Source organism: Geotrypetes seraphini, chromosome 14 (genome assembly GCF_902459505.1).
Source record: "Geotrypetes seraphini chromosome 14, aGeoSer1.1, whole genome shotgun sequence".
Taxonomy (NCBI): domain Eukaryota; kingdom Metazoa; phylum Chordata; class Amphibia; order Gymnophiona; family Dermophiidae; genus Geotrypetes; species Geotrypetes seraphini.
The window spans coordinates 13810189-13834912 of record NC_047097.1 but is presented as its reverse complement, the minus strand read 5'-3'; the positions used below and the strand labels follow the sequence as shown (position 1 = coordinate 13834912).

Genomic DNA, 24724 nt, shown 5'->3' with positions numbered 1-24724 from the left:
GGGCCGCAGGGGGTGTGCAAAGCTGGTTCCCAGGGTGGGGGCTCGCATATCGAGTCAATGCTCGGTTTGCAGAAGTTTTTTGCTTGTCTTGCAAAACACTCGCAAACCACGTTACTCACAAACCGAGGTTTGACTATACTTTATTTAGAAAACTGTTTCTTTAATGTTTTTATAGACTGTATACTGTACAGAAGAACATAAATACACAGATTCTCACATAATCCAGGTTGCATACAAATTCAACTTAAGAACGGTTTTAAAAATGAAACTTGTTCTTAACCTGGGGACTGCCTGTATTAAAGCGAAAAGAAGAGGATTCAGAGTACAAACCACAAAAAATACACAAAGGGCCTTCAAGTTCCAGTAATTCTACTTTGATGGTCCAGACATGGGGTGCGTTTCGGCATCTCCGTTTGTGTCAGATGTCAGTCTTGTAGTTCAGCATAAAAGATCAAAATACTGAAGTCACAATGAAAAAACTTTGCCCAAACTGGTGGAAAAGAAACACTCTCAGTCTAACATTGCACAGCAAAATGCTTGTATGCATGTAGCTTAACTGCTAGACTGAGCATGTTTCTTCTTCACCAATTTGGGCAAAGATTTTCATTGTGACTTCAGTATTTTGATCTTTTCTGATCCCTTATGTAAGCAGAGATGCCGAAACACGGCCCGTGTCAGGCCTATCATTAAAGTATAATTACCAAGAACTTGAAGGCCCTTTGTGCTTTTTTTGTGTATTCTGCTAAAGGCCATCATCTGAAGATTGCAGAACTAATAGTAAAAAAAAAAAAAAAAGTACATGTAACTTTTATTATACTGTACTCTTTCAATCTTTTAGTGCACAAACTGAAATAAAATTAGTGTTATTTGGAATTCATGAAACTAATCTCACAAAACAATTCACAATCCTGGGTGGGAGAAGTTACATTCATTTTTCAAGAATGGCTCTAAATGCAAGAATATGGAAGTTTATGATAGAGAAGGTATTTCAGATACAGTAGTTGCAAATCAAAGCTCATGGTGCTACAGTTCAACAAAGATCCTTCCTAACCAAGCTGGAAGTTCATAAGGAGCAGCAGGAAAATACCACAAAAGGAATGCAAGAAAGAAATTAAAAATTAAATAAAAAAGAAATACACATAAAAAAAACCCCCAAAAAACAAAAAACTTACAGCTCTCCATTCTGCACTAGCATTATAATTTCTGTCACTGAATTATCAGGGTTTAAACTGAAGCAAAAATAAAGTTGGGGGAACTTATCTGGTGAATACTAATCTTATCCACTGATTGTTGAAGCTGCTTAAAGCTACAAGATTTAGATGCTCTGCTACAATTTATTAGTTAATGCATTTTAAACATATGAACAGCAGCTAGCGCTTCCCCTCCACATTCAAAAGCCCTGCACACAGATCTGAGAAAGAATATTCTTGCCTTATTTAATACACTGTAAGCCAAGCACAGAGTCCTAATTGTACAAATATAATTCCCCTTTCAGCTTTTCTCAATGAGCACTGCATGAGTGAAAGTCTGCTAACTCCACAGTTTCTTTGTTTCCTTCAGGGATCCAAATTTAAAGCAGCAACACTTCATGGAAGACTGAATCACCTAGATCATTTTAAAATGTTCTACTCTGTAAACTAAAACTGTTCACAGACAGTCGGAAGATACATCAGCTCTTATGGCCAATAGCATGGCCTCATTTGTTCATCTATGCCATCAACTACAGAAGGGGTGAGCAATCTATGGCCCGTGTGCCAAAATCAGCATGCCAGAGGGAGGGTGGGGGGGTTCTCACCAGCTCCCCATGGGGAATTCTGGCCCACTGACTAAAGGCTAGATTTATTAATGTGCATTATAACAATATGTTGTTGCACATTAACAGGAGAATCATCCTAAATTTTTTTACCACCCAATTATTGGTTTTAATATGTAAACCACTGTGATTATATACTGCCAATTTCAAAGTCTTGTTAACAGTCAAACAAACATGCATTAATGTAGTTTAATGCACGTTAGTGTGGAACAATTTGTTAAAACAAATCAATGTACATTAGTAAATCTAGTCAGATCTTAGATCTCAGTCCTCCAACCCAGTTAGGGCTCCCACAGTGATCCTTGGGCCCCCAAAAAATGAACATCCATGAATTAGAACACAATTTAAATACCTTGGAGCTGGAGAACATGGGTGCAATAAAGCCGATGATGGAAAGGAGATGTCAGCAGCCATTTAAACTAATCCTGGTTACCAAAAAGTGTTTGCTGAATAAAGAAAATTCAGATTACCATCATACATTTTTACTCTTTGCCAAATGCCAGATGGTTGTATCCTTGAATCACATTTTTGTTCTGTACCTAGTATGTGGAATTAAAGTAGACACTAATCTTCTTAGATGTCAGTACAGTCACATATCACAACAGCAATGTACCGTATTTGCCGGCGTATAAGACGACTTTTCAGTACCTTAAAATCCTCCCCAAAGTCGGGGGTCGTCTTATACGCCGGGTACTGTTTACATTAGAGAGCTGCACGGGAACGGGGACAACGGGAATCCCGCGGGTTCCCCCTTTGGGTCACGGGGATCCCGTGGGGACGCCCCTAGGGTCGCGGGGATCCCGTGGGGACGCCCCCTAGGGTCGCGGGGATCCCGTGGGGATGCCCCCTAGGGTCGCGGGGTTCCTGCGGGGCTGGATGTACTCAGTCGCGTGGCTCTTCTCCCTACCTTCTCTGCTTGCAGCACAGAGCCGAATGGAAGTCTTCCCGACGTCAGCGCTGACGTCGGGAAGACTTCCGTTTGGCTCTGTGCTGCAGGCAGTGCAGGTAAGGAGGAGAGTAGCCTCGCGGTTCGAGTGGCTACCAAGGGAGGGGGCGGTCCGCCCCGCCACACCCCGCCCCGGTTGCAGCACAGCCGGCCAGGTCCCCTTACTTTTGTGGCACTTCCCCGACCGACCGACAACAGCCCCGGTCCGACAATCCTCTCTGCCCCATAGCCGCGAATCTAAATTATCTTCTTACAGCAGCTGTAATAAGGTAATTTAGATTCGCAGTTAAGGGCAGGGAGGTTTGTCGGACCGGGGCTGTTGTCAGTCGGTCGGGGAAGTGCCACAAAAGTAAGGGGACCTGGCCGGCTGTGCAGCACCCGGGGCGGTAGAGAAGGAGTGGGGAGAAGGACGCTGAAAGGCCATGGGGAAGACGGGAGGAGGGGGGGGAAGGACTCTGAAAGCACTTGAAGACAGAGGAGGGAGAAGGACGCTGAAAGCACATGGGGAATACAAAGGGGTGGAGAAGGACGCTGAAAGGACATGGGGAAGACAAAGGGGTGGAGAAGGACGCTGAAAGGACATGGGGAAGACAAAGGGGTGGAGAAGGATGCTGAAAGGCCATGGGAAGGGCGGGGGGGAAGGACTCTGAAAGCACTTGTGGTAGACAGAGGGGGGAGAAGGATGCTGAAAGTACATGGGGAAGACAAAGGGGTGGAGAAGGACGCTGAAAGGACATGGGGAAGACGGGGGGGGGTGGAGAAGGACGCTGAAAGGCCATGGGGAAGACAGAGGGGAGAAGGACACTCAAAGCTCATGTGGAAGACAGAGGGGGGAGAAGGACGCTGACAGGACATGGAGAAGATGGGGGGAGAAGGACGCTGAAAAGAAATGGGGAAGAGAGAGTAGGGAGAAGACGCTGGCAGGGAAGAAGACAGATGCCAGACTATGGGGGGAGCGGAGAGAAGAAGATGGGTGCCAGACCAATTTGGAAGGGGGAAGAAAGGGAGAGGCACAGTAACAGAGCAAATGGAAGATGCAGAAGGAAGAGAGACAGTGGATGGAAGGAATTGAATGAGAACATGAGGAAAGCAGAAACCAGGCAACAAAGGTAGGAAAAGAATTATATTTATTTTTTTTTATTTTGCTTCAGGATAAAGTAGTATATTAGTTGTGTTGATAAAAATTTATAAACATTAGAGGCTCTGGTAGAAACCCATTTGCAAAGTATGTATTCTTCCCAATTAATATTTTCAAATTAATAAAGTCTTTTTGCTTATTTGTAAATGGGTTTCTACCAGAGCCTTTAATTCAGTAGCATAATTAAATGAAATAACTATTTCTGAAGTTTATATGGACGGGTGGGGACGGAGGGGATTCCTTGCGGGGACGGGTGGGGACGGAGGGGATTCCTCGCGGGGACGGGTGGGGACGGAGGGATTCCTCACGGGGATGGGTGGAATTCCTCACAGGGACGGGTGGGACTTTGGCGGGGACGGGTGGGGACGGGTGGGATTTCTGTCCCCGCGCAACTCTCTAGTTTACATGCCCTTACTTTACATGCCCTAACATCTCCTTCCTTACCTGCTTACGGTACTAGTAAACCTGCCGGGACATCAGCGGGGCCATGGCGGGACATCAGTGTGACAAGGGTGCCAGCTCCTTCATCCTGCGCAGCGGGAAGCAGCGGCGCTGTGGCCCCACCCCTTTTCTCTTTACTACGTCTCTCGCACATGCGGCCGTGTGTGGAGTCTAGCCCTTAAGGAAGTTGCGGGGGCGAACAGGAGGCTTTTGAAGGCTTTTAAAGGGAAACTGTCATGCCAGCAAACTTGCTAGGGACTTGCCCGGCACTTGCTCTCTCCCTCTATGTGTTATCTTCCTTCTATCATTGACAGTTTCAGTTTGGTTAACAGTTTAGAAAACAAATAGCATGGCAGCTCCCATGGGTTTATTGTTCTATTCAGCTTTAGTGAATTAATTAAAATTGTTGAAATAAATTCTGATGTTCTTTTAAGTTTTATTTGTTGTGCAGAAGGTGTGCGGAAGAAGGGGTAGTCTTATATAGCGAGTATATAACAAACTCTATATTTTAACTGTAAAAGTTGGGGGGTCGTCTTATACGCCCAGTCGTCTTATACGCCGGCAAATACGGTACTTAAATTTAAGTATACAGTTTCAGACCTTCAAAATGTCAGTGATCAGGTAAACCACAGCCTCATTAAAGTTTCAGTCCATAAGAATAAAGGGCTAAAGGACCATAATGTAAGTTCACACAAGGCAAATTATTCAAATATTATAAGAAATAAAGCTTGATTGTCCACAGAAATATGAGATTTTTGATAATCAGATTGACCTGTCATGCATAAAAATGTAGCTGCTTTCCTCAACTTACATTGCCATCACCCATCAATGTTCAAAGTGGATGACATTGTTGTTTCTCTAGTGCGCATCAACTGGACATCCTTGTTTGACATACAAGTATCACAGCCCCATACTGCTGAAGCTTCTGCAGTGAGAAGACCATAAGCAGTCTCAGTCATGCCTGTACAGATCCGATGAAACCATTTTTGGCAAGAAGCCTCACACAGGATGGCATCCTGGTCATCATTGACCTCATTTGTACAAATTCCACATGGATAGACTGGGTCAGATGAGGAATGTCCACGTCGACTGTGATGGAGAGGCATTTTATTGCTCTTTTCAGATGTGATCCTTTCAGCTGTACTTCTGGGTAGATGAGATTTATTTCGTGTGCCATTTGAATGACTACCATTCACATTATCTGCACTGTTGGGGTGGGTATTATCTTGATTTACTGCATTGCTCCTATTCATATTTTTTAAATCAGCATTGTCTTGGTTCACATCTTCAGAATTATGACAACGCTGTTGCGTAGTAGAGTTTTGATTAAAGGTTTTATTTGTTCCTTGATTAAAGTCTTGCTTTTGAGTAGATACTCTGGGCTGATTGTAAGTACTTTGTGACTGAATAAAAGAATAGTTTGATTCTAGCTGTGGGTTAAAGTTCAGGTTGTTGCTAGGCCCGAAACTGGATGCCATATCAGAATTAGATGTTTGGTTTGAATGTTGCGCTAGCATAGGGTTATAGTTTTCACCAGGACTGGGTCTAAAGTAATGGCCTGGCATATTAACATTTTGACCAATGCTACTATTAAACATTGACTGATTCCCAAAAGTGGAATTCTCATGTGGACCGAAATTGAAGTTGGAGGGTCGATTAAAACCCATTCCCCCAGGGTTGTGTGAAAATGGATGTGGTGGATTTCTGAGTGAATATGGGCCACGATATGGTGATGACATTCTAGGCGCCATCCTGAAAGTGTTATAACCCCCAACTCCTGGATAACCTGGATTGCTAAAATAAGGGTTTCCTGAAGGAAGTGGTTTGTAAGATGTAGTATAATTATCATCAAAAGGATTTGCAGCTACAAGATGATCAGAACTTGGATTTGGTGGTGGTGCATATTCCGAGAGAGGAGGAAATGGGGACACCTGAAAATATTTAGAAAGAAAATTAAATTACTTAATTTCAATCTGCAGTAAGTTTAAGTAATCACCCGCTTCCCACCCCCACAGAAAATACATAGTTACTCACTTGTAGTAGGCATTATCAGAAGACAGCAGGCAGACATGGGTGATGTCATCCATGGAGCCCTGGTATGGCCAGTCAAAAAGTGCACTGTCACTAATTCTTTTGAAGACCACCTGTACCATACATAAGCTGGTGCCTTCCCACCTGTAACTGGCTCAAAGGACCATCAGTGTAGTGACAAAGCTAAGAAGCCAACTAGGAGAGGTGGGAGGATTGTGAGAATATCTGTCTGCTGTCCTCGGATAATACCTGCTACAAGTGAGTAACTATACTTTACCTGAGGACAGAATAAATCAAAGACAACCTTAAATATTCAACTCATAGACCTCAGCGGTGCAGCTGTGTGTACTGTAAGTTTCATACACACAGACGAATAGCACCAGACTTGTCACTGGTCTTTTTTTATATTATTTTCTAAAGTAGTTTAAGTGCTTAATAACTTAGTGTAATAAATATATCTTAGCAAATATTCATCTTGATGCTTGTTACTTAAAGCACTTTAGAAAATAATATAAAAAAAAGACTAGTGACGAGTCTGATGCTATTCGTCTGTGTGAAACTTACACTACACGCAGCTGCACTACTGAGGTTTATGAGTTGAATATTTAAGGTTGCCTTTGATTTATTCTACAATGCAGTATTGACCTTAAATAAATGCTTAAGAAAGTTTGAAACTGTTGAATATATGTTACCTGAGGACAAGCAGGCAGCTTATTCTCACATATGCTCCCTAGCTGTTAAGATCATGCCTCTGGGAAGAGGGTTGACAACTACCATAAGCCTTGCTAAACTAAAAGGGTTGGAGGGAAATTGGCATCTAAGTGGAGAATAAATTTTGTAGAACTGTTTGGTTGAACTGACTATCCCGTTTGGAATGATTCTCCAAACAATACTGGGATGTGAAGATATGAACTGAGGACCTGAGTTGGCTACTTTACAGATGTCCTCTATGGGAGTGGAACATAGATAAGCTACTGAAGTTGTCATTGCTCAAATTTTTATGTGCAGTGACATGGCCGTCAAGCATCGTCCCAGTCCAAGCATAGCAAAAGGAGATACAAGCCACCAACCATGCGGAGATGGCTCTCAGTGATAGGAGCTCCAAGTCTGTTAGAATCAAATGACAAGAACAGCTAGGTAGAAATTCTGTGAGGCTTGGTCCGATCCAAATAATAAGCTAGAGCATTTTTACAGTTCATTGTGTGGAGTGCAGATTCACCAGGGCGAGAATGTGGTCTTGGAAAGAAGACAGACAGCACTAAAGACTGGTTGAGAAGAAATGCCAGATTTCTACCACTCTCTGGGTGAAGAACTTCTTTATGTTTGTACAGAATCTTTTCCCTTCTAACTTTAGCAAGTGCCCTCTCGTTCACCTTGGAGAGGGTGAACAATTTATCTTTCTCTATTAAGTCAATTCCCTTCAATATCTTGAATGTTTTGATCATGTCCCTTCTCAGTCTTCTCTTTTCAAAGGAGAAGAGGGCCAGTTTCTCTAGCCTCTCGTACGGCAACTCCCCCAGTCCTTTAACCATTTTTGTCGCTCTTCTCTGGACCCTTTCGAGTAGTACTATGTCCTTTTTCATGTAGGGCGAGAGAGAGAAATGTTGCCAATAGGGGTGGAGGAGAAAGGAAGAAAAGTTGGACTCATGGAGGGACAGAGAGAGATGTTGATTGGGGAAGGGAATGAGGCCCAGGGGAGAGAAAGCGTGCAGGAGACAGAAAGAAATATTGGACAGCTTGCCCTAGTAGCATGGAATGTTGCTACTGTTTGGGTTTTGGCCAGGTACTAGTGATCTGGACTGGCCACCTGAACAGGCTATTGGGCTTGATGAACCTTTGGTCTGACCCAGTATGGCTATTCTTATGTTCTTATGATGAGATTCTTTGTGAAGGCTTATTTTACCAGATCACATTTGTTGCATCTGTGCTGGTTCTTTTTTAGCTTCTCATATTCATCACAAAGCTTCATCAATATGTGAATCCCTGAGTCTATTCACTCATGTGGTATTCTTGCATGCTGCCAAATTTCCAAGCCCTTGAATTTGAATGTGGCCAGATGAGCTGACTCTTTCAAGCAACCTTTTTGTCAGTGTGCAAGTACATCATCAATCAAAGAACATCCCCATTGGTTGGAAGATGTGAACTGGACAGGTCATCAGTGCCCTTCCCTTGCAGCCATACTTCAGCACTGCTTCTAGTTTTTGACATTACTTAGAAACATGATGGCAGATAAAGGCCAAATGGCCCATCTAGTCTGCCCATCTGCAGCAACCATTATTTTGTTCTCTCTCTGAGAGATCCCACGTACCTATCCCATGCCCTTTTGAATTCAGACACAGTCTCTGTCTCTACCATCTCTTCTGGGAGACTGTTCCATGCATCTACCACCCTTTCTGTAAAAAAGTATTTCTTTAGATTACTCCGGAACCTGTCACCTCAACTTCATCCTATGCCCTTTCATGCAGTTTCCTTTCAAATGAAAGAGACTCAACTCATGTGCATTTACATTACATAGGTATTTAAATGTCTCTATCATATCTCCCCTCTCCCGCCTTTCCTCCAAAGTATATAGATTGAGATCTTTAAATCTGTCCCCATATGCCTTATGATGATGACCACATACCATTTTAGTAGCCTTCCTCTGGACCAACTCTATCCTTTTTATATCTTTTTGAAGGTTCAGCCTTCAGAATTGTACACAATATTCTAAATGAGGACTCACCAAAGTCTTATACAGGTGCATCAATACCTCCTTTTTCCTACTGGCCATATCTCTCCCTATGCAACCTGGCATCCTTCTAGCTTTCGCCGTCACCTTTTCAACCTGTTTGGCTACCTTAAGATACATACAATCACACCCAAGTCCCGCTGTTCTGTTGTGCACATAAGTACTTCTTAGTTTTTATCCTAAAATGTGACATTAACTTGGTTTTCAACTGCCTATATATCACTAAACTTAACTTTCTGTTTTGCAGCAGTACTAGTACTAAGTTGTTATTCAAATAACAATAAAACTGTTGTAACAACAGCTTCAAAATAGCTATTTAGTCCAACCAATATTAAGTAACAGCTTCTACCACATTACCATGAATAGCTAGCCACATTATTAGGATATTGAAGGACCGTGAGTGACCTCTAAATTTGTCCCAAACTACTTCAAATTTTAGCCATATCTTATCTACATGAGGTAGAACATATTCAGACTTGTGGAGGGATGTTCTGATAAGGCTGAATTTTTACCATATGGACCACCCTAATGAGCACCATATTCTACCCATGAAGATGCCTGGGCCTCAGTCAAATATGTTTTCAAATCCTTTATGTCTAAATGAGCCATAATCCAAAAATGATACTCTCTTGCATCCATCTGATCTAAGTGGCTTTCAAAACTGCCACACCTCTTCAGTGACCACCAAAAAAAACAAAAAAACTTTTTTTTATTTTCTATAAAGGTTCAGTCATCTTCAGATACCTTTTGATGTTCAGGAGTTGTAGTACCCTGTTAGTTTGTTCATCCTCTTATCTTACAGTGCAAGGCCATTCAATTGTCTGGTTGAGATAAAAGGATGAAATTACCTTCAACAAGAAAAACAATGGTATTGTGTGCAAGGTCACCCTATCCTTAACTATTATTAGATATGGCTTTCTTCAAATTAGGGCCTGGAGTTCTGAGATCCTCATGGTCAATAGAATAAGTTACTAGAAAAATGGCTTTCTGAGGTATTCCCCAATAAGCTGTCCTGAAGGGCTCAAAAGAATGTTCACCTAAACTACCAAAAACCAAATTCAAGCCTCATGGTGTCACGACCCACCCTAGATGAGACCTGAAATGTTTGTTTGTTCCTATCACCCCACCCAAAAATAAAACCCACTCCATCATGGAATTCTTCCCATAATATATGGCCAAACCCCTTGAGTTCAAGTGCAGAAAGGTCTATAATATTTGGAATCTGAATCCTCCATAGAGTAATATGCTTCTCCCTGCAAAGGCATAAAAAATCCTCCTCATCCTGATGTATCCCACAGAGGTAGATCTTCTATATTTCAGACTAGTTCTATTGCTGGGGATGAGACTCCGATTTACTCATAAGTATGAGATGGGTCATTCAACTCTAGAGGTCACTGTCACAGTAGCATCTTTATTGAGCCAAAGCAGCTATGCTACTGTTAGCTTCTTCAAGCCCTTGGGGCATCTCAGCCAGTCAATGGTCATCAGGATTACATATCCTACATTTAAGCAGCTGATGAGAAACTTGTCATAAAGCTTTGGAGCTAGCATGACATTTTCCATCTGTCCTGGCAATCTAAGCTGTTGCTATCAAATCCAAGGAATGCTCCATCTATGTGGTTACAACTATATTGAAGGCTTGTCAGCTGTCTTTCAGCCAGTGACAGTTTAAAGCAGTGGTCTCAAACTCAAACCCTTTGCAGGGCCACATTTTGGATTTGAACCGAGGACCATGTGGCACCCATACAGATCTCCTCAATAGGCATGGACCTGAGGAAAGCAACAGACGCCGCCATCGCTCTGACTTTATGCCCCGTGTCCCAACCCTGAGCATAGCAGAAAGAAATACAGTGGTGCCTCACACAACGAACTTAATTCGTTCCAGGAGCAAGTTTGTTATGCGAAAAGTTCGTTATGTGAAACGCGTTTTCCCATAACAATACATGTTAAAAAAAATAATTCGTTCTGTAGCATAAAATATGCTAAGATGACATAAAAAAAGATAAATTTATCTTGTTAGAGCTGTTAGCATGATATAGAGGGGATATATGTGAAGGGGAGGGGAGACAGGGGTTTTGTTGATCCTTGCTGTGTATTATAATCACCCCCCACATACTCCCCAGTACCTTTTTTAATTCCTCCCATCTTTCCCAGCCAGTGGCGTACAGGCCAGAAGCGCAGAGATCAGGAGCAATTCCTCTGCACGCCTGTGTGGGCCCATGCCGATCTCCGAATGGCTGCAGTTAGTTCTTGTGAGTCCTGCGAGAGCTGGCTGCAGTTAGTTCTTGTGAGTCCCGCGAGAGCTGACTGCAGCCATTCAGAGATCAGCGCAGGCCCAGGCAGTAGCACAGAAGGCTTGCTCTTGATCTCTGTCTGCGCTTCTGGCTGGGAAATTTGCTAGACCACCACGAGTGAGCGGGTGAGATTAAAGTTGCAGCAGTGGTGGCTTTTTTAAAAAAATATGTGGCGGCGGGGGGAGGTTTAAAAATATGCGGTGGCGGGGGAGGTTTAAAAATATGCAGCAGCGGCGGCAGGGGGGTTTAAAATATGCAGCAGCGGCGGCAGGGGGGTTTAAAATATGTAGCGCCACTGCACAGGGAGCCAGGCGGAGAGAGGGCAGTTAAGCGATGCAGCTCGGGCGACTTCGTTGTGTGAAACGAAGTTCGTTGTGGGAAGCAAGACCTGAAGTTAGTTGTGCGCAGCGTTCGCTGTGCGAGGCGTCCGTTATGCGAGGCACCACTGTACAAGCAGCCAATCAGTTGGACAAGGTACGCTTGGATACGGGACGCCCCAACCGATTCGGATCAAAAGATAAGAAGAGTTGAGGAGCAGTCCGATGAGTCTGAGTGCGTTGCAGATAAAAAGCCAACGCCCTCTTACAGTCAAGAGTGTGAAGAGCCACCTCTCCAGGATGAGAATGGGGCTTAGGAAAAAACACAAGAAGAACAATGGATTTGTTGAGATGAAAATCTAAAACCACCTTAGGGAAGAACTTAGGATGGGTGAGGAAAACCACCTTATCATGATGAAAGACGGTGAAAGGTGGATCCACAACCAAAGCCTGCAGCTCACTGACCTGCAGGCAGACATGAGCAAACAAGAAAGACCACTTTCCAAGTGAGATACTTCAGATGAGCCCGATTGATAGGTTCAAAAGGAGGCTTCATCAACTGAGCAAGGACAACATTGGGATCACGGAGAAGGTTTGAGGGGAGGACAAATGTTGAAAAGGCCCTTCATAAACCGAGAAACCACTGGATGAACTGAAAGCGGTTTCCCCTCAAGCAGCCGATGAAAAGCCGCAATGGCACTCAGGTGGACTCGAAGAGAAGTGGATTTGAGACTGGGACAAGTGCAACAGATAATCAAGCACAAAAGGCAAGGAGGCAGACCGTGGCTCCATGCTTAGCGACGAACACCAAGAGGAAAACCTAGTCCACTTCTGAGAATAACACTGTCGAGTGGACAGCTTCCTAGGCACCTCGAGAACATCCTGAACAGATTGAGAGAACTGGACAGAGGCGGTCAGGTGCTGAGAAACCAAGCCGTCAAATGCAGGGACTGCAGGTTGGGATGCAGAAGAGAACCCCGACTCTGAGAAAGCAGAGACGGAAAAACCAGAAGAAGGAGAGGCTCCCTGGTACTGAGTTGAAGAAGCAGGGAGAGCCAGGACTGCCTGGGCCGCCGAGGAGCTATGAGAATCATGGTGGCATGCACACACTTAAGCGTGACTAGAGTCTTCAGAATCAGAGGAAAGGGCAGGAACGCATAGAGAAACAGGCCCGCCCAGTCCAGGAGGAACACATCTGCCTTGAGACGGTGTGGGGAATAGATCCTGGAGCAGTATCGAGGCAGCTTGTGGTTTAGGGGACAAGCAAACATATCTACCTGTGGGGCCCCCCACTGATCGAACACCTGACGCAGAATCCGCAAACTGAGAGACCATTCATGAGGTTGCACGAGGAGACTGAGCCCGTCGGCCAGGCAGTTCTGCTCACCCTGAATTTAGACCGCTCTGAGAAAGATGTTGTGGCGGATCGCCCATTCCCAAATCTTGAGAGCTTCCCAGCAAAGAGACAGGGACCCTGTACCCCCCTGTTTGTTGACATAATACATGGCCACCTGGTTGTCCATCCAGATGTCCTGGAGTACTGTGTTCAGTACTGGTCGCCGTACCTCAAGAAGGACATGGCGGTACTTGAGAAGGTCCAGAGAAGAGCAACTAAGCTAATAAAGGGCATGGAGGACCTCTCATATACTGACAGACTGAAAAAGCTGGGGCTTTTCTCCCTGGAAAAGCGGAGACTTAGAGACATGATAGAAACCTTCAAGATCATGAAGGGTATAGAAAAAATAGACAGGGACAGATTTTTCAAAATACGGGGAACCACAAGTACAAGGGGGCACTCAGAGAAATTGAAAGGGGAGAGGTTTAGAACAAACGCCAGGAAGTTCTTTTTCACACAGAGGGTGGTGGATACATGGAACGCGCTACCGGAGGATGTGATAAGCAGGAGCACGCTACAGGGCTTCAAAGAAGCTTTGGATAAGTACTTGGAGGACAAAGGGATTGAGGGGTACAGATAAGAGTAGAGGAATATTATTATAGGGACAAGATTATAGGTAAGTTATAAAATTAGTCAGGGACCACTGTTCAGGCAATAGGCCTGATGGGCCGCCGCGGGAGCAGACCGCTGGGCAAGATGGACCTATCGTCTGCCTCAGCGGAGGCAACTCTTATGTTCTTATGTGGCCACGAAGCAGATGAAGAAAGGCTTTGAGTGCGTTGAAAATGGCTTGAAGCTCCAATAGCTTGATGTGACAGCGCTGCTCACGCTAGACCAAGGCCCCTGCATCCGGAGGCCGTCGAGGTGAGCTCCCCACGCGTAGGCGGACGAGTCGGTCGTCAAGACCTTCTGCGCCAGAGGAAGAGTGAAACAGAATGAAACAGAAAACCTATGGAAAGATTGGAACAGCGCATCCACCAGCGGAGAGATCACTTCAAGGAAGGAGTTACCGCGATCCTGGCGGAGACCGGATCTCAATCCCAACGGCACTGTGAGGCCAGGGTCCACTGCGGAACGCGAAGTCTGGCAAAAGGCGTCACTTGCACGGTGGAGGCCATGTGCCTCAGCAGTATCATCATGCCTTAGGCCGAGATGGTCGAAAGGAGGGAGACCTGTCGACAAAGGCATCCTGACGAGGACAAGGTAGGAACGAACATAGATGCAGTGTATCCAACACCACTCCGATGAACTGGAGAGATTGGGACAGACACAACTGGGACTTCGGAAAGTTTATCTCAAAGCCCAGACTTTGCAGAAATAGAATAGTCCGTCGGGTCGCTAAGATAACCTCCGAACGAGACGACACCTTGATCAGCCAGTCGTCCAGGTACGGAAAAACCTAGAGCCCCTGCATCTGCAGGGCCGCAGTAACCACCACCAGACACTTCGTGAACACCCTTGGGGTAGATGCAAGACCGAAGGGGAGAACACGGTACTGCAGATGGAGATTCCCCACTCGAAATCTCAAGAATTGGCGAGAGGCCGGATGAATCGGGATGTGCATATGGGCCTCTTTCAGATCCAGGGAGCAAAGCCAATCCCCCTCGTCCATGAGGGGATACAATGTCAGGAGAGTGAGCATGCGAAACTTCTCCTTGACCAGGCATTTGTTGAGAGCCCAAAGGTCGAGAATGGGACGCAAGTCCCCTGTTTTCTTGGGGACCAGAAAAAAACGGGAGTAAAACCCCGAGTCCCACTGATGCTCCGGAACCTCCTCAACCGCCCAAAGGTGGAGAAGAGCCTGGGCCTCCTGAAGCAGGAGGGGAAGATGTGCCGCGTCGGAAGGAAACTCCCAGAATGACTGGGCCGGAGGCGCATGCTGAAAGCGAAGAGAGTACCCCTCTCAAATTATGGAGAGGACCCAAGCGTCGGCCGTCAGCACCTCCCACTGATGGTAAAAAGATGAAGACGACCCCCGATGGGAAGGGGGGAAGGCTCCTGGACGCAGGACACCAGAGTGTCCGACCCATAATTGTCAAAAAGACGGCATCGGCTTCGCCACCAAAGGCATCTGAGACTTGGCCGGACGCTGCTGCTGAGGGCACCGAGGCGGCGAACGAGGTAGAGGAGGAGTGGTCTTCTGCGGATAGCGCCGAGGAGGAAGCTTATACTGCCAAGCAGGAGGGGCTTTCACCTTAGGGCGCACCAGAGAGGCGAAGGATCTCTCGTGTTCCGAGAGACGTTCCGTAGCTGCTTCGATCAAGTCATCGAAGAGCTCGTTCCCTACACAGAGGAGATTCGCCAAGCAATCCTGCAAATTGGGGTCCATGTCCACCAGATGCAGCCAAGCCAAGTGACGCATTGCCACCGCAAAGGCTGTGACCTGGGACGACAGTTCGAAGGCATCGTACACAGCCTGCAGCATGTAGAGACGGATACTGGACAACATCTCCAAAAGGCGACTGAACGCCTGCTGACGGCGGGAGGGGACGTCAGGAAGGTAAAACTGCAGAACCTTCAGGCAGTGCTTGAGGTAAGAAGTAAACGTAAAATTGTAGTTAAGGACGCGGTTCGGCATCATCGAGTTTTGATAAAGGCGGCGACCGAACTTGTCCATCGTCCGGCCCTCTCTGCCCGGGGGGACGGCAGCATAGACCCTGGAGGGGTTGGACTTCTTGAGCGAGGACTCGACCACTAGGGACTGGTGGGAGAGCTGCGACTTCTCGAAACCCTTACATGGTACCGTACGGTATCGAGATTCCATCTTGGAAGGGATGGCCGGGATGGCATAACACGCTTCCAGATTACGGAGGAAGGTATGTTTGAGAACCTGATTCAGAGGAAGTCACAAGGACTCCTTAGGAAGATGAGGCAGCTCCATCTTATCCAGGTATTCCTTGGTGAACCGGGATTCAGACTGGAGATCCAGCTGAAGAGCCCTACCCATGTCTGAGACAAATTTAGCAAAAGAGGAGGTCCGAGAAGAAGAAGGGGTCTCATGAGGCGAGGAGGATCCAGAATGTCGAGCCGCTGAAAAGGACGGGGACGCTTCCCTGGAATAAAGAGCAGGCATGTCCGAGTCCCGGGAGAAGGACAGAGAAGGCGTTTGGCTCCGAGGGCCCGGAGAGGCAGAGAAGCCCCAACGGCGTCCCCCACCGGGTGAAGAGCCAAGAGTATGAGGAACCGGAGGGGAAACCAACGTCCCCGAGGGCCTCGAGGGAGGGGTCCTCGACCCCGAACCACCCCAACCCGAGGAGACTGACGGGGAGGACTGCCGACTGGAGCAAGAAGTGTGTCGAGATCGTACCGGCTCCCTGAATCGCCTCGAGGAATGTGGGGCAGGAGATCTGCCCCGAGGAGGCGAGTCCCTTGACGTCTTCGAGGGCGGAAGCCTCGAAGGAACAGACTTCGAGGTATGTGTCGATCGACGCACACGGGGCGGGGACCCGGGCATCAAAGTAGCAGGGGACGACCCACTAGAGGTCCGCCCGCAAGGGGCGTCGAGCGGGCGCTCAGGCTGGCCAGCTGGGGTCGAGGTCGAAGCCGGGGCAAGTTGGCTTAGGACTGAGGAGATCTGCGTCTGCAGGATGGCCTTCAGCATGTCCTCGAACATCGGCACCAAGACCATCGGATCAGATCGAGGAGGTGCAGCAGTGCGCTCCAACGAGGGCGACCTCGATGAAGAGTATTCCCGTTGAGTGGAGGCATGCTTTGGAGGAGGTCTGGACAGGGCATGGGCCATCGCACCCCCCTGAGACCCTGGGGTAGGCTTCTTCGCCAAGGAACCTGAGGGAGGAAGAGGAGATTTACCCGGAGCCACAGGTTTCGTCAAGGCAGACGAGGACTTGACAGACGAGGGCAACTTCAATGAAGTCGAGGCCTTCGAGGCCCCCACCGGGGCCGATGCCGAGGTCGGTTCCTCCACTGGATCCATGACAAACAGTTCGAGGATCCTGGCCCTTCACCTCTGAAGCGCCCGCGGTTGAAGAGTAGCACAATGCGGGCAGGAGTCCAAACAATGGTCGGTCCCGAGGCACTCAATGTATCAACGGTGGGGGTCAGTGATAGAGATCACCCGACCGCACTGAGTGCACTTTTTGAAACCAGAGACCGGCCGGGACATAGGCCCAAGCGACGCCGTAGCCATGCGATGCTCACCGGCCAAGTCGGACCCAGAGCCCTGGGTCAATGACAGAAGTCGGAAGAAAAACTGTTTTAAGAATAGAATTTTTTTTTTTTTTGAAACGCACCGCACAGCGATTCACCCGAAAATAAAAAAACGAAGTAAGCCGCGGTGCAAGAGGCACTCCGATCTCACAGAGCAGAGAACTGGGCTTCTGGCTCCACGGAAAACGAAGAACAGAGGCCACGAGGCGGAGACGCATCCCCTAGCTCGAGCGGGAAGGCACCCACACATGCGCGGCACTCTCACAAGCTTTAAGATCTTCAAGCAAGTTTGCTTGCGAGAGTGTCCGATTGGGGCTCCGTAGACAATGTCACCCACAAGTGGAGACTATGCTGCCTGCTTGTCCTGGGATAAAAAGAGTGATAATTTTGCATGAGGTAAAACTCTTTATAGTTTATAAATCTTTCCTTTTGGCTAAGTCTTAATAATAATATTGTAAGTTATAGCTAAAGAGACATATGATCAAGAAACTGTTTTATTTTACTTTTGTGATTATGATAAACATACTGAGGGCCTCAAAATAGTACCTGGCGGGCCGCATGTGGCCCCCCCCAGGCCATGAGTTTGAAACCACTGGTTTAAAAGGTACACCTGCATACTGATGATGCCTAAAATAAGGCATACTTGATGTAGAGGTAGGTTATAGGAATAGTCAGGGACCACTTCACAGGTGATAGGCCTGATGGGCCGCAGCGAGAGCGGACCGCTGGGCGGGATGGACCTCTGGTCTGACCCAGCGGTGGCAACTTCTTATGTTCTTATATACCACTAGATATCTTGCTGTTATATCATGAGGCTTACTTTCTTCATAATGTGGAGACTCCTGGTTATTCCTCATTTATTGATGCTTCAAGGCCCAACCAGACCATTGAAGCCCCTCCAAAATAAGGTCTCCATTAAAAGGGTCAGCAGTGAACACCCTTAAAGAGACCAGAAATTTCTTTTCACCTAAAAAGAGTAGAATGACGAGGTGTTCCTTTTCCTCCTTGGAGGGGGGGGGAGCTCTAACTCAGAATCAGTGAGCAGGGGTCTAAAAGATCCTTCAGCTCCTCAAAAATGTGCTCCGCCACAACTAAGGCCTCAGTCATCACCCTCTACCCCCAATATCTGGCCCCCATAGAGGGCAGTATTCAGCTTCTGCCTGAAGCTAGTATGCGAGAACAATTCTCATCCACCCACAAGCCACAATAAGGGGGTGAGAAGCCTCCAGCAGTAGGACAAAAACCCATGGCAGACAAAATGGTCACTGCTTCTGTCGAAGATATCAGGATTATAGTACAGATGCCTTCAGGCAGGAAACCACAGAACAAGTTTGGACCCCCCCTCACCCCACCAACATTTCTGAAATTGGAAACGGTCTGTCACAAGAAGGGCACAAGAAGCCAGCAGCTGTATTCAGCTCTCAGCTCCTGCAGATCTTGTAGTATTGGCTAGCTGGCATGCCCAGCCACATGCATAGACCTGACGGTCTTTTGGCTAGCTGCAGCCCTGGGTCTTCAGTGTCTCCACTGTCACCCTGCTCTCTAGAGTGCTGACATTTGTTGGTTTTATTTTTAAGCTGCAAAGGCAGCTATTGCTTTTTTTTTTTTTTTTTGCAATTAGTTTTTTTCTCTGTACAAGAGAATAAAGCTAATACAGACAAGGGCCAATTGAATTTAAATTATTTGCCTGAGAGCTGCAGGGGAGTCCACAGGGAGAAACAGTCAACAGGGTGCATGAGCAGTAAGAGAGGGGACGGGGTCCTGCACCTCTAGTGGGGCCCTATAGAGTCGAGCCAAATATCTCATCCAGTGGTCACTATCATACGATGACTGAGGACAGCAAAACACTGCTCCGATCTCGATCAGTATTGGTCACCGCACCTTAAGAAGGATATGGCAATACTTGAGAGGGTCCAGAGGAGAGCGACACGAATGATTAAGGGCATGGAAAACCTTTCATACACTGAAAGATTGGAGAGGCTGGGGCTCTTCTCCCTGGAAAAGCGGAGACTCAGAGGAGACATGATAGAGACCTACAAGATCATGAAGCGCATAGAGAAAGTAGAGAGGGATAGATTCTTCAAACTTTCAAAACATATAAGAACAAGAGGGCACTCGAAAAAATTGGAAGGGGACAGATTCAAAACAAATGCTAGGAAGTTTTTCTTTACCCAGCGTGTGGTGGACACCTGGAATGCACTTCCAGAGGACGTAATAGGACAGAGTACAGTACTGGAGTTCAAGAAAGGATTGGACAATTTCCTGCTGGAAAAAGGGATAGAGGGGTATAGATAGGGAGCTACTACGCAGGTCCTGGACCTGTTGGGCCGCCGCGTGAGCGGACTGCTGGGCACGATGGACCTCGGGTCTGACCCAGTGGAGGCATTGCTTATGTTCTTATGTAGGTCTAGTCCATGGATCCAGGAATCTGGAAGCCAATTGTTAAGCTCGACCAAGCTGTGAGGCAAAAACCTGCACTGGTGGAAGCTAAACCAGGGATTAGAAGCACCAGCCTAAACAGCCTACTGTCTGCTAGAGGTAGAAAAAATACTGGTGTTTTCCTATGAGCATATTGGAAAAGATCAGTTTTACTACCTCCATCTGCTAACAGAAAAAAAAACACCTGCTTGCTCAGGTAGGTACTGCCTAGATGCAAAGTTTTTATTCTCCTAGCTTCAAATGAGTGTACATCAAGGAACTTTTATCTAAACACTGATCTGGAGGAATCCTGTGCTATATTATCAATATAATACACAATTTCAAGAGTGTACAAATACTGTCCTCAATATGATTCAGTTTTATTTTCAGTGCCTTCTAGTTTTTCCATGTTAAGACAAGATTTCTAATTCCTTTCAGTACAAATAACAGGAGTATTTCCAAATACTAATCCCATTAGTCTGATTTCTGCAGGTCAGCTTTTCCTTTCCTTTAAATAAGAAAATTATTAGTACAGTTTTTGTAATAAAGCAAATACCTGTATATTTGATTTGCGCTTTTTCTTATCAGGGCTTCCCAAATGTATGCTTGATCCTCCTAACCCATCCAATCCACCATCACCACCTAAAAGATTTAAAAATATTTTTTTCTGTTTTACATTTACTTTGTGCATTATCCCTGTCCTACCTGAGTTTACTGCAAGTACAGAAATATAAAAGTTAAAGAGACTACTACTCTGGTGCACAAAAGAACTGCCAGTCTCAGTTATACAGTACTATCCTGTCTGTAAACAGTGAGTTAGGATAAAATTTAGTTCTGCATTTAACAGCGATATACTTACACCATCATCTTATCCAGGAACTCAAGGGCACTTTGTCACCACTCTGTTTCAAAAATATATAAATCAGCTTTGGGAAATTGTCCTATTGAATGCTTAGTAAGAAAAAGTAATCATTTCCTATCCGGTATGCAGGCAAATTATAATAAGAGACTGAATGTAGCAGCAAAAGGCCTAACTGGAAAAATTAAATGGACCAAGACAGTTGATGAATACCAACACAGTTTCTAACTACACCTGCTTGTTTCAGTAACCTTCTTTTTACCTTGGGATTAAGCCTGAACATGAGAGGATAAGAGAGTTACCATGCAAAAAAGTACGATCATGTTTCTCCATTGTTGATAGATTCTCACTGGCTACCTATTAGCCATAGAATCACATTTAAAATAATGTTACTCATCTTCAAAACTTTAGCTTGTGAAGAACCCCAATTTATATCCAGGCTCTTGATACCCTATAATACTCAACGTTCACTTCGTTCCTCTAACCAAAACCTTCTCTCAGTTCCTTCCTTGAAGATTATTGGTACTAGAAGGGCAGATATTTTTTCAGTGACAGGTCCCCTATGGTGGAATGCCCTTCCCCAATATATTCGTGATGAAAAAGATGTCTTAATATTTAAAAAATCTTTAAAATCTTATCTATTTAGAGATGCCTTCAATGTTTAAAGCAGATAATGTTTTTTATATTTTAATAGCTGAGATTTTTTATGTACCCTTACCTATCGTTTTTCCCCAATTTTCTATTTTAAACGAAATATGTAACTTTTAATTTTTCCATCCCAACTACTTGTTTGTTTTAGTCAAATGTTTATTGTTAATTTGTGAAACTCTTTTACCTTATTATATATTGTAATGTACATCGCTTAGTGATTTCAATAAGCGATAAATCAAATTCTGTTAATAAACTTGATAAACTTAATAATAAACTTGATACTCAGAAAATGAACATCTGTCTAGTTTAAGAGGGTGGGGGGGGGCTCCCATTTTCACATCAGAGAAGTTAGATACAAATCAAAACTTCACATTGTTGCAGAAAGAAAGATACTGTACTGCAAAAATGCAAAGCATACAGATTCATTCATTTTTTACTATTTAGATTTGCAGTTTTTCTTTGACTAATATCTATATATTAAATGTACTACAGTACATGCAAGCACGTCTGGACTAGTAGATATGAAATACATGCCTTGCGAATTATGAAAGTGTTACTTTTTTTTAGTAACAGTGAACGTGGCTCATTAATCGTTGCTTGTTCTTACTGATTTCTACAAGGCTCATATTCAGGCCCATGTCTTTAAAAACAGGGAAGGATGAGGAGCTGAACTCCAATACTTTAATGTCTTATAGTTTTTAGAATTCTAAGATCCGTTTCATTCACTTGCACCTTTTTGATTGTCTTTATGTTCTCGATAAGAGTTAAATAATCTGGAAAATCCGAACCACCGCCGGGCTGCTTTAAAGACAGTAACGAGGCAAACCGAAATACAGCAGCAAATTCTTCCCCTTTTCCCGTGACAGATCTCGGCCGCCGCTGGAAGACACAGACAACCAGCAGCGGTGAAGCGAGCTTTCTCAGTCGCCTTCCCCACCAAGGGCGAACCGAGCAGCGCTAAAACAGAGGCCCGCGGTGCTCTGACCGCCCCTTTCCCCGGGCCGAAGCCTGCAAGCACAGAAGCGGCACCTCACCTCGAGCTCTCTTCAGGCCGATAGGGTCCTTATCTTGTTCCGAGGACATTACAAAACCACCAGCATGTCTCGGCCACGGCTGGAAGAAGAGGAAGCGACCGCAGCCCTGCAGTACCCGGGCGGCGCCAGCTTCCCGCCGCAGTCCGAGCCCTGCCTTCTACCCGCCGCGCATGGATGGAGAGCACAGCGGGGGAGGGAAGGCAACGGGGTAAAGCACAGATCCCGGTTCCAGGGGCCCCACTGGCGCAACGTACTGGCGACGGAAGCGCCGCGGAGCCCCCGGCGTGCATCACGCAGGCACGCACGCACGCACGCGTGCGCGCGGAGATAGGCGACGACGGGGAGAATGTGCGCGAGCTGCCCGCTAAGGCTCTGGCAGTGTTCTCGCAGTTTCCGTCCTAGCCGGCACCCACTCTCAGACCTACTGTTTGTATTTTTCTACAGTCTCATACGTTGTGGTGTGGTAGGCACGTTTTCTTTAGCAGGTATAAAAAACAAAAAAGAGAGAAACGAAAACAAACAACAGATTACAAGAGTCTTCTAATTTTGGCAGTTTAACTTAATTTGCTGTCATTTACTACGTATGTGTGTGGCTCTCTCACATACAGCCTGATGTTAGCAGTTCATACAACGGTGGGTGGTTTGCTCACGAGCTCCCCCCTGTTGTCAACACTTCTAACAGAGGCTATGGTTATCATATTTGTAAAGTCAAACACATGACCTGGCCTCAATCCCAACCCATCCTATCCCACTCTGGTCCTGCTGTCCACCAGTTTCTCCCCAATCCCCCCACCTTTCACCAGTCACACCTCTGCCCCACCCCACCTTTCACCTATTTCTTAGACCCCCTACATTTTTTTTTCTTTTAGGGTCTTTGAGTGAAGAACACACAGCTGAGGTCACATTTATCAAAAGATCAGATGACTTCCTCAGATTCTTGGGACACAAGTCCCAGAGCAACAGGTACAGAATGATAATTAAAATTATAAAATTGAGTAGCTGCTGGTGCTAAGGTGTAAGAGGTGTTAAAGGGCTCCTTTTACTAAACTGTGAAAGAGCTGCTTGCTGCGGGACAGGGAGGTGAATGCTCCTATGCTCATTCTAATCCTATGAGCACTAAAGCAAGTACCTTGCCGGCCTGTAATAAGAAGCTCTTCCGCGATTTAATAAAACCCCGCGTTCGTTCTATAAAGCGGTGGTATTCAACCCAGTCCTCAGGGACCACCTCGCCAGTCGGGTTTTCAGGATATCCACAATGAATATGGATGACAGATTTTGAAAACCCGACTGGGTTGAATACCACTCCTATAACGAACAGTCAGATCCTTGGTGGAATCCTACTGATGTGTGCTATGTACTAGTGCTGCCCGATTCAGGGGAGGAAATTTCAATTTCATTTTTTTATTTGATTCACTTTTCCCAAATAAATTGGGGGAGGGTTTCCCCCAAACACCCACCTCATCCCTTCCCCCCCTTTTTGCCCTCTCCAACTCCATGTCAGCGCTGAAGACTGGAGGGTGGCCAATGTTACGCTGATTTTTAAAAAGGGTTCCAGGGAATTTACAGACCAGTGCTAGGCAAAATGTAGAAACAATTCTAAAAAATAAAATTGTAGAACACGCAGAGAAACATGACTTTGAGACGGAGTCAGCATGGGTTCAGCTGAAGAAGATCTTGCCTCACCAATTTGCTTGACTTCTTTGAAAGTGTGAATAAACATGTGGATAAAGGTGAGTCGGTTGATTTTCAGAAAGCTTTTGATAAAGTTACTCATGAGAAAATTAAAGAATCATGGGATAGGTGGCAAAGTTCAGTTGTGGATTAGGAATTGGTTATCGGATAGAAAACAAAGGGTAGGGTTAAATGGTCATTTCTCTCAATGGAGGAGAGTAAACAGTGGAGTGCCACAGGGGTCTATACTGGGACCGGTGCTATTTTACTTATTTACCGTATATACTAGAATATAAACTGGTATTTTTGGGCCAAAAAATTGGCCCAAAAATGGGGGGCCCAGTTTATATTCGGGTCATCCCCCAGTGACCACCCAAAACCTTCCCGGACATCCTGAAGGCCTGCCTTAGGCCGGGACAGGAGGGATCCCTCCCATCTCCTGCCCCAGCCGATACTAATAATTACCACCCTCCCTCCTTCCCTCCCTCGTGTACCTGTTCCCTGGTGGTCCAGCATGTATCTTGCACTGAAATCCTTAAGATTGTAAAGGTAGTAGACAGCGGCGCACCCGGGCCGGCTCGCAGGAGCAAGCTTTTCGTGCTCCCAGCCAGCCCTGCACCGCTCCTTGATAGACTGCCATGAGAACCATGAATCCCACAAGAACTTGTGGCAGTCTATCAAGGAGCGGTGCAGGGCTGGCCAGGAGCATGAAAGCTCACTCCTGCATGCTGGCCCGGGTGCACCGCTTGCTACTACCTTTACAATCTAAAGGATTTCAGTACAGGATACACGCTGGACCACTAGGGAACAAGTACGCGAG

At 46.0% G+C, this 24724-nt stretch overlaps 1 protein-coding gene across 2 annotated transcripts in view; it reads right to left on the bottom strand.

Annotated features, from left to right (window-relative positions):
* PYGO1 (pygopus family PHD finger 1) overlaps positions 1 to 22552 on the bottom strand; it is a 52100-nt gene extending 29548 nt beyond the window's left edge. Inside the window, exons 1-3 of one of the 2 annotated variants that reach the window (XM_033919747.1) lie at positions 22234 to 22552; positions 20246 to 20331; positions 5150 to 6269 (exon numbers count right to left, since the gene is read on the bottom strand). In XM_033919747.1, coding sequence (XP_033775638.1) covers positions 5157 to 6269; positions 20246 to 20331; positions 22234 to 22282 — 1248 coding nt within the window. In that variant the 5' untranslated portion in view covers positions 22283 to 22552 and the 3' untranslated portion in view covers positions 5150 to 5156. Of the gene's footprint in view, positions 1 to 4792; positions 6270 to 20245; positions 20332 to 22233 lie in introns of those variants that run through there. The other variant, XM_033919746.1, reaches the window with a different exon arrangement.
* Positions 22553 to 24724: the final 2172 nt, after the last annotated feature.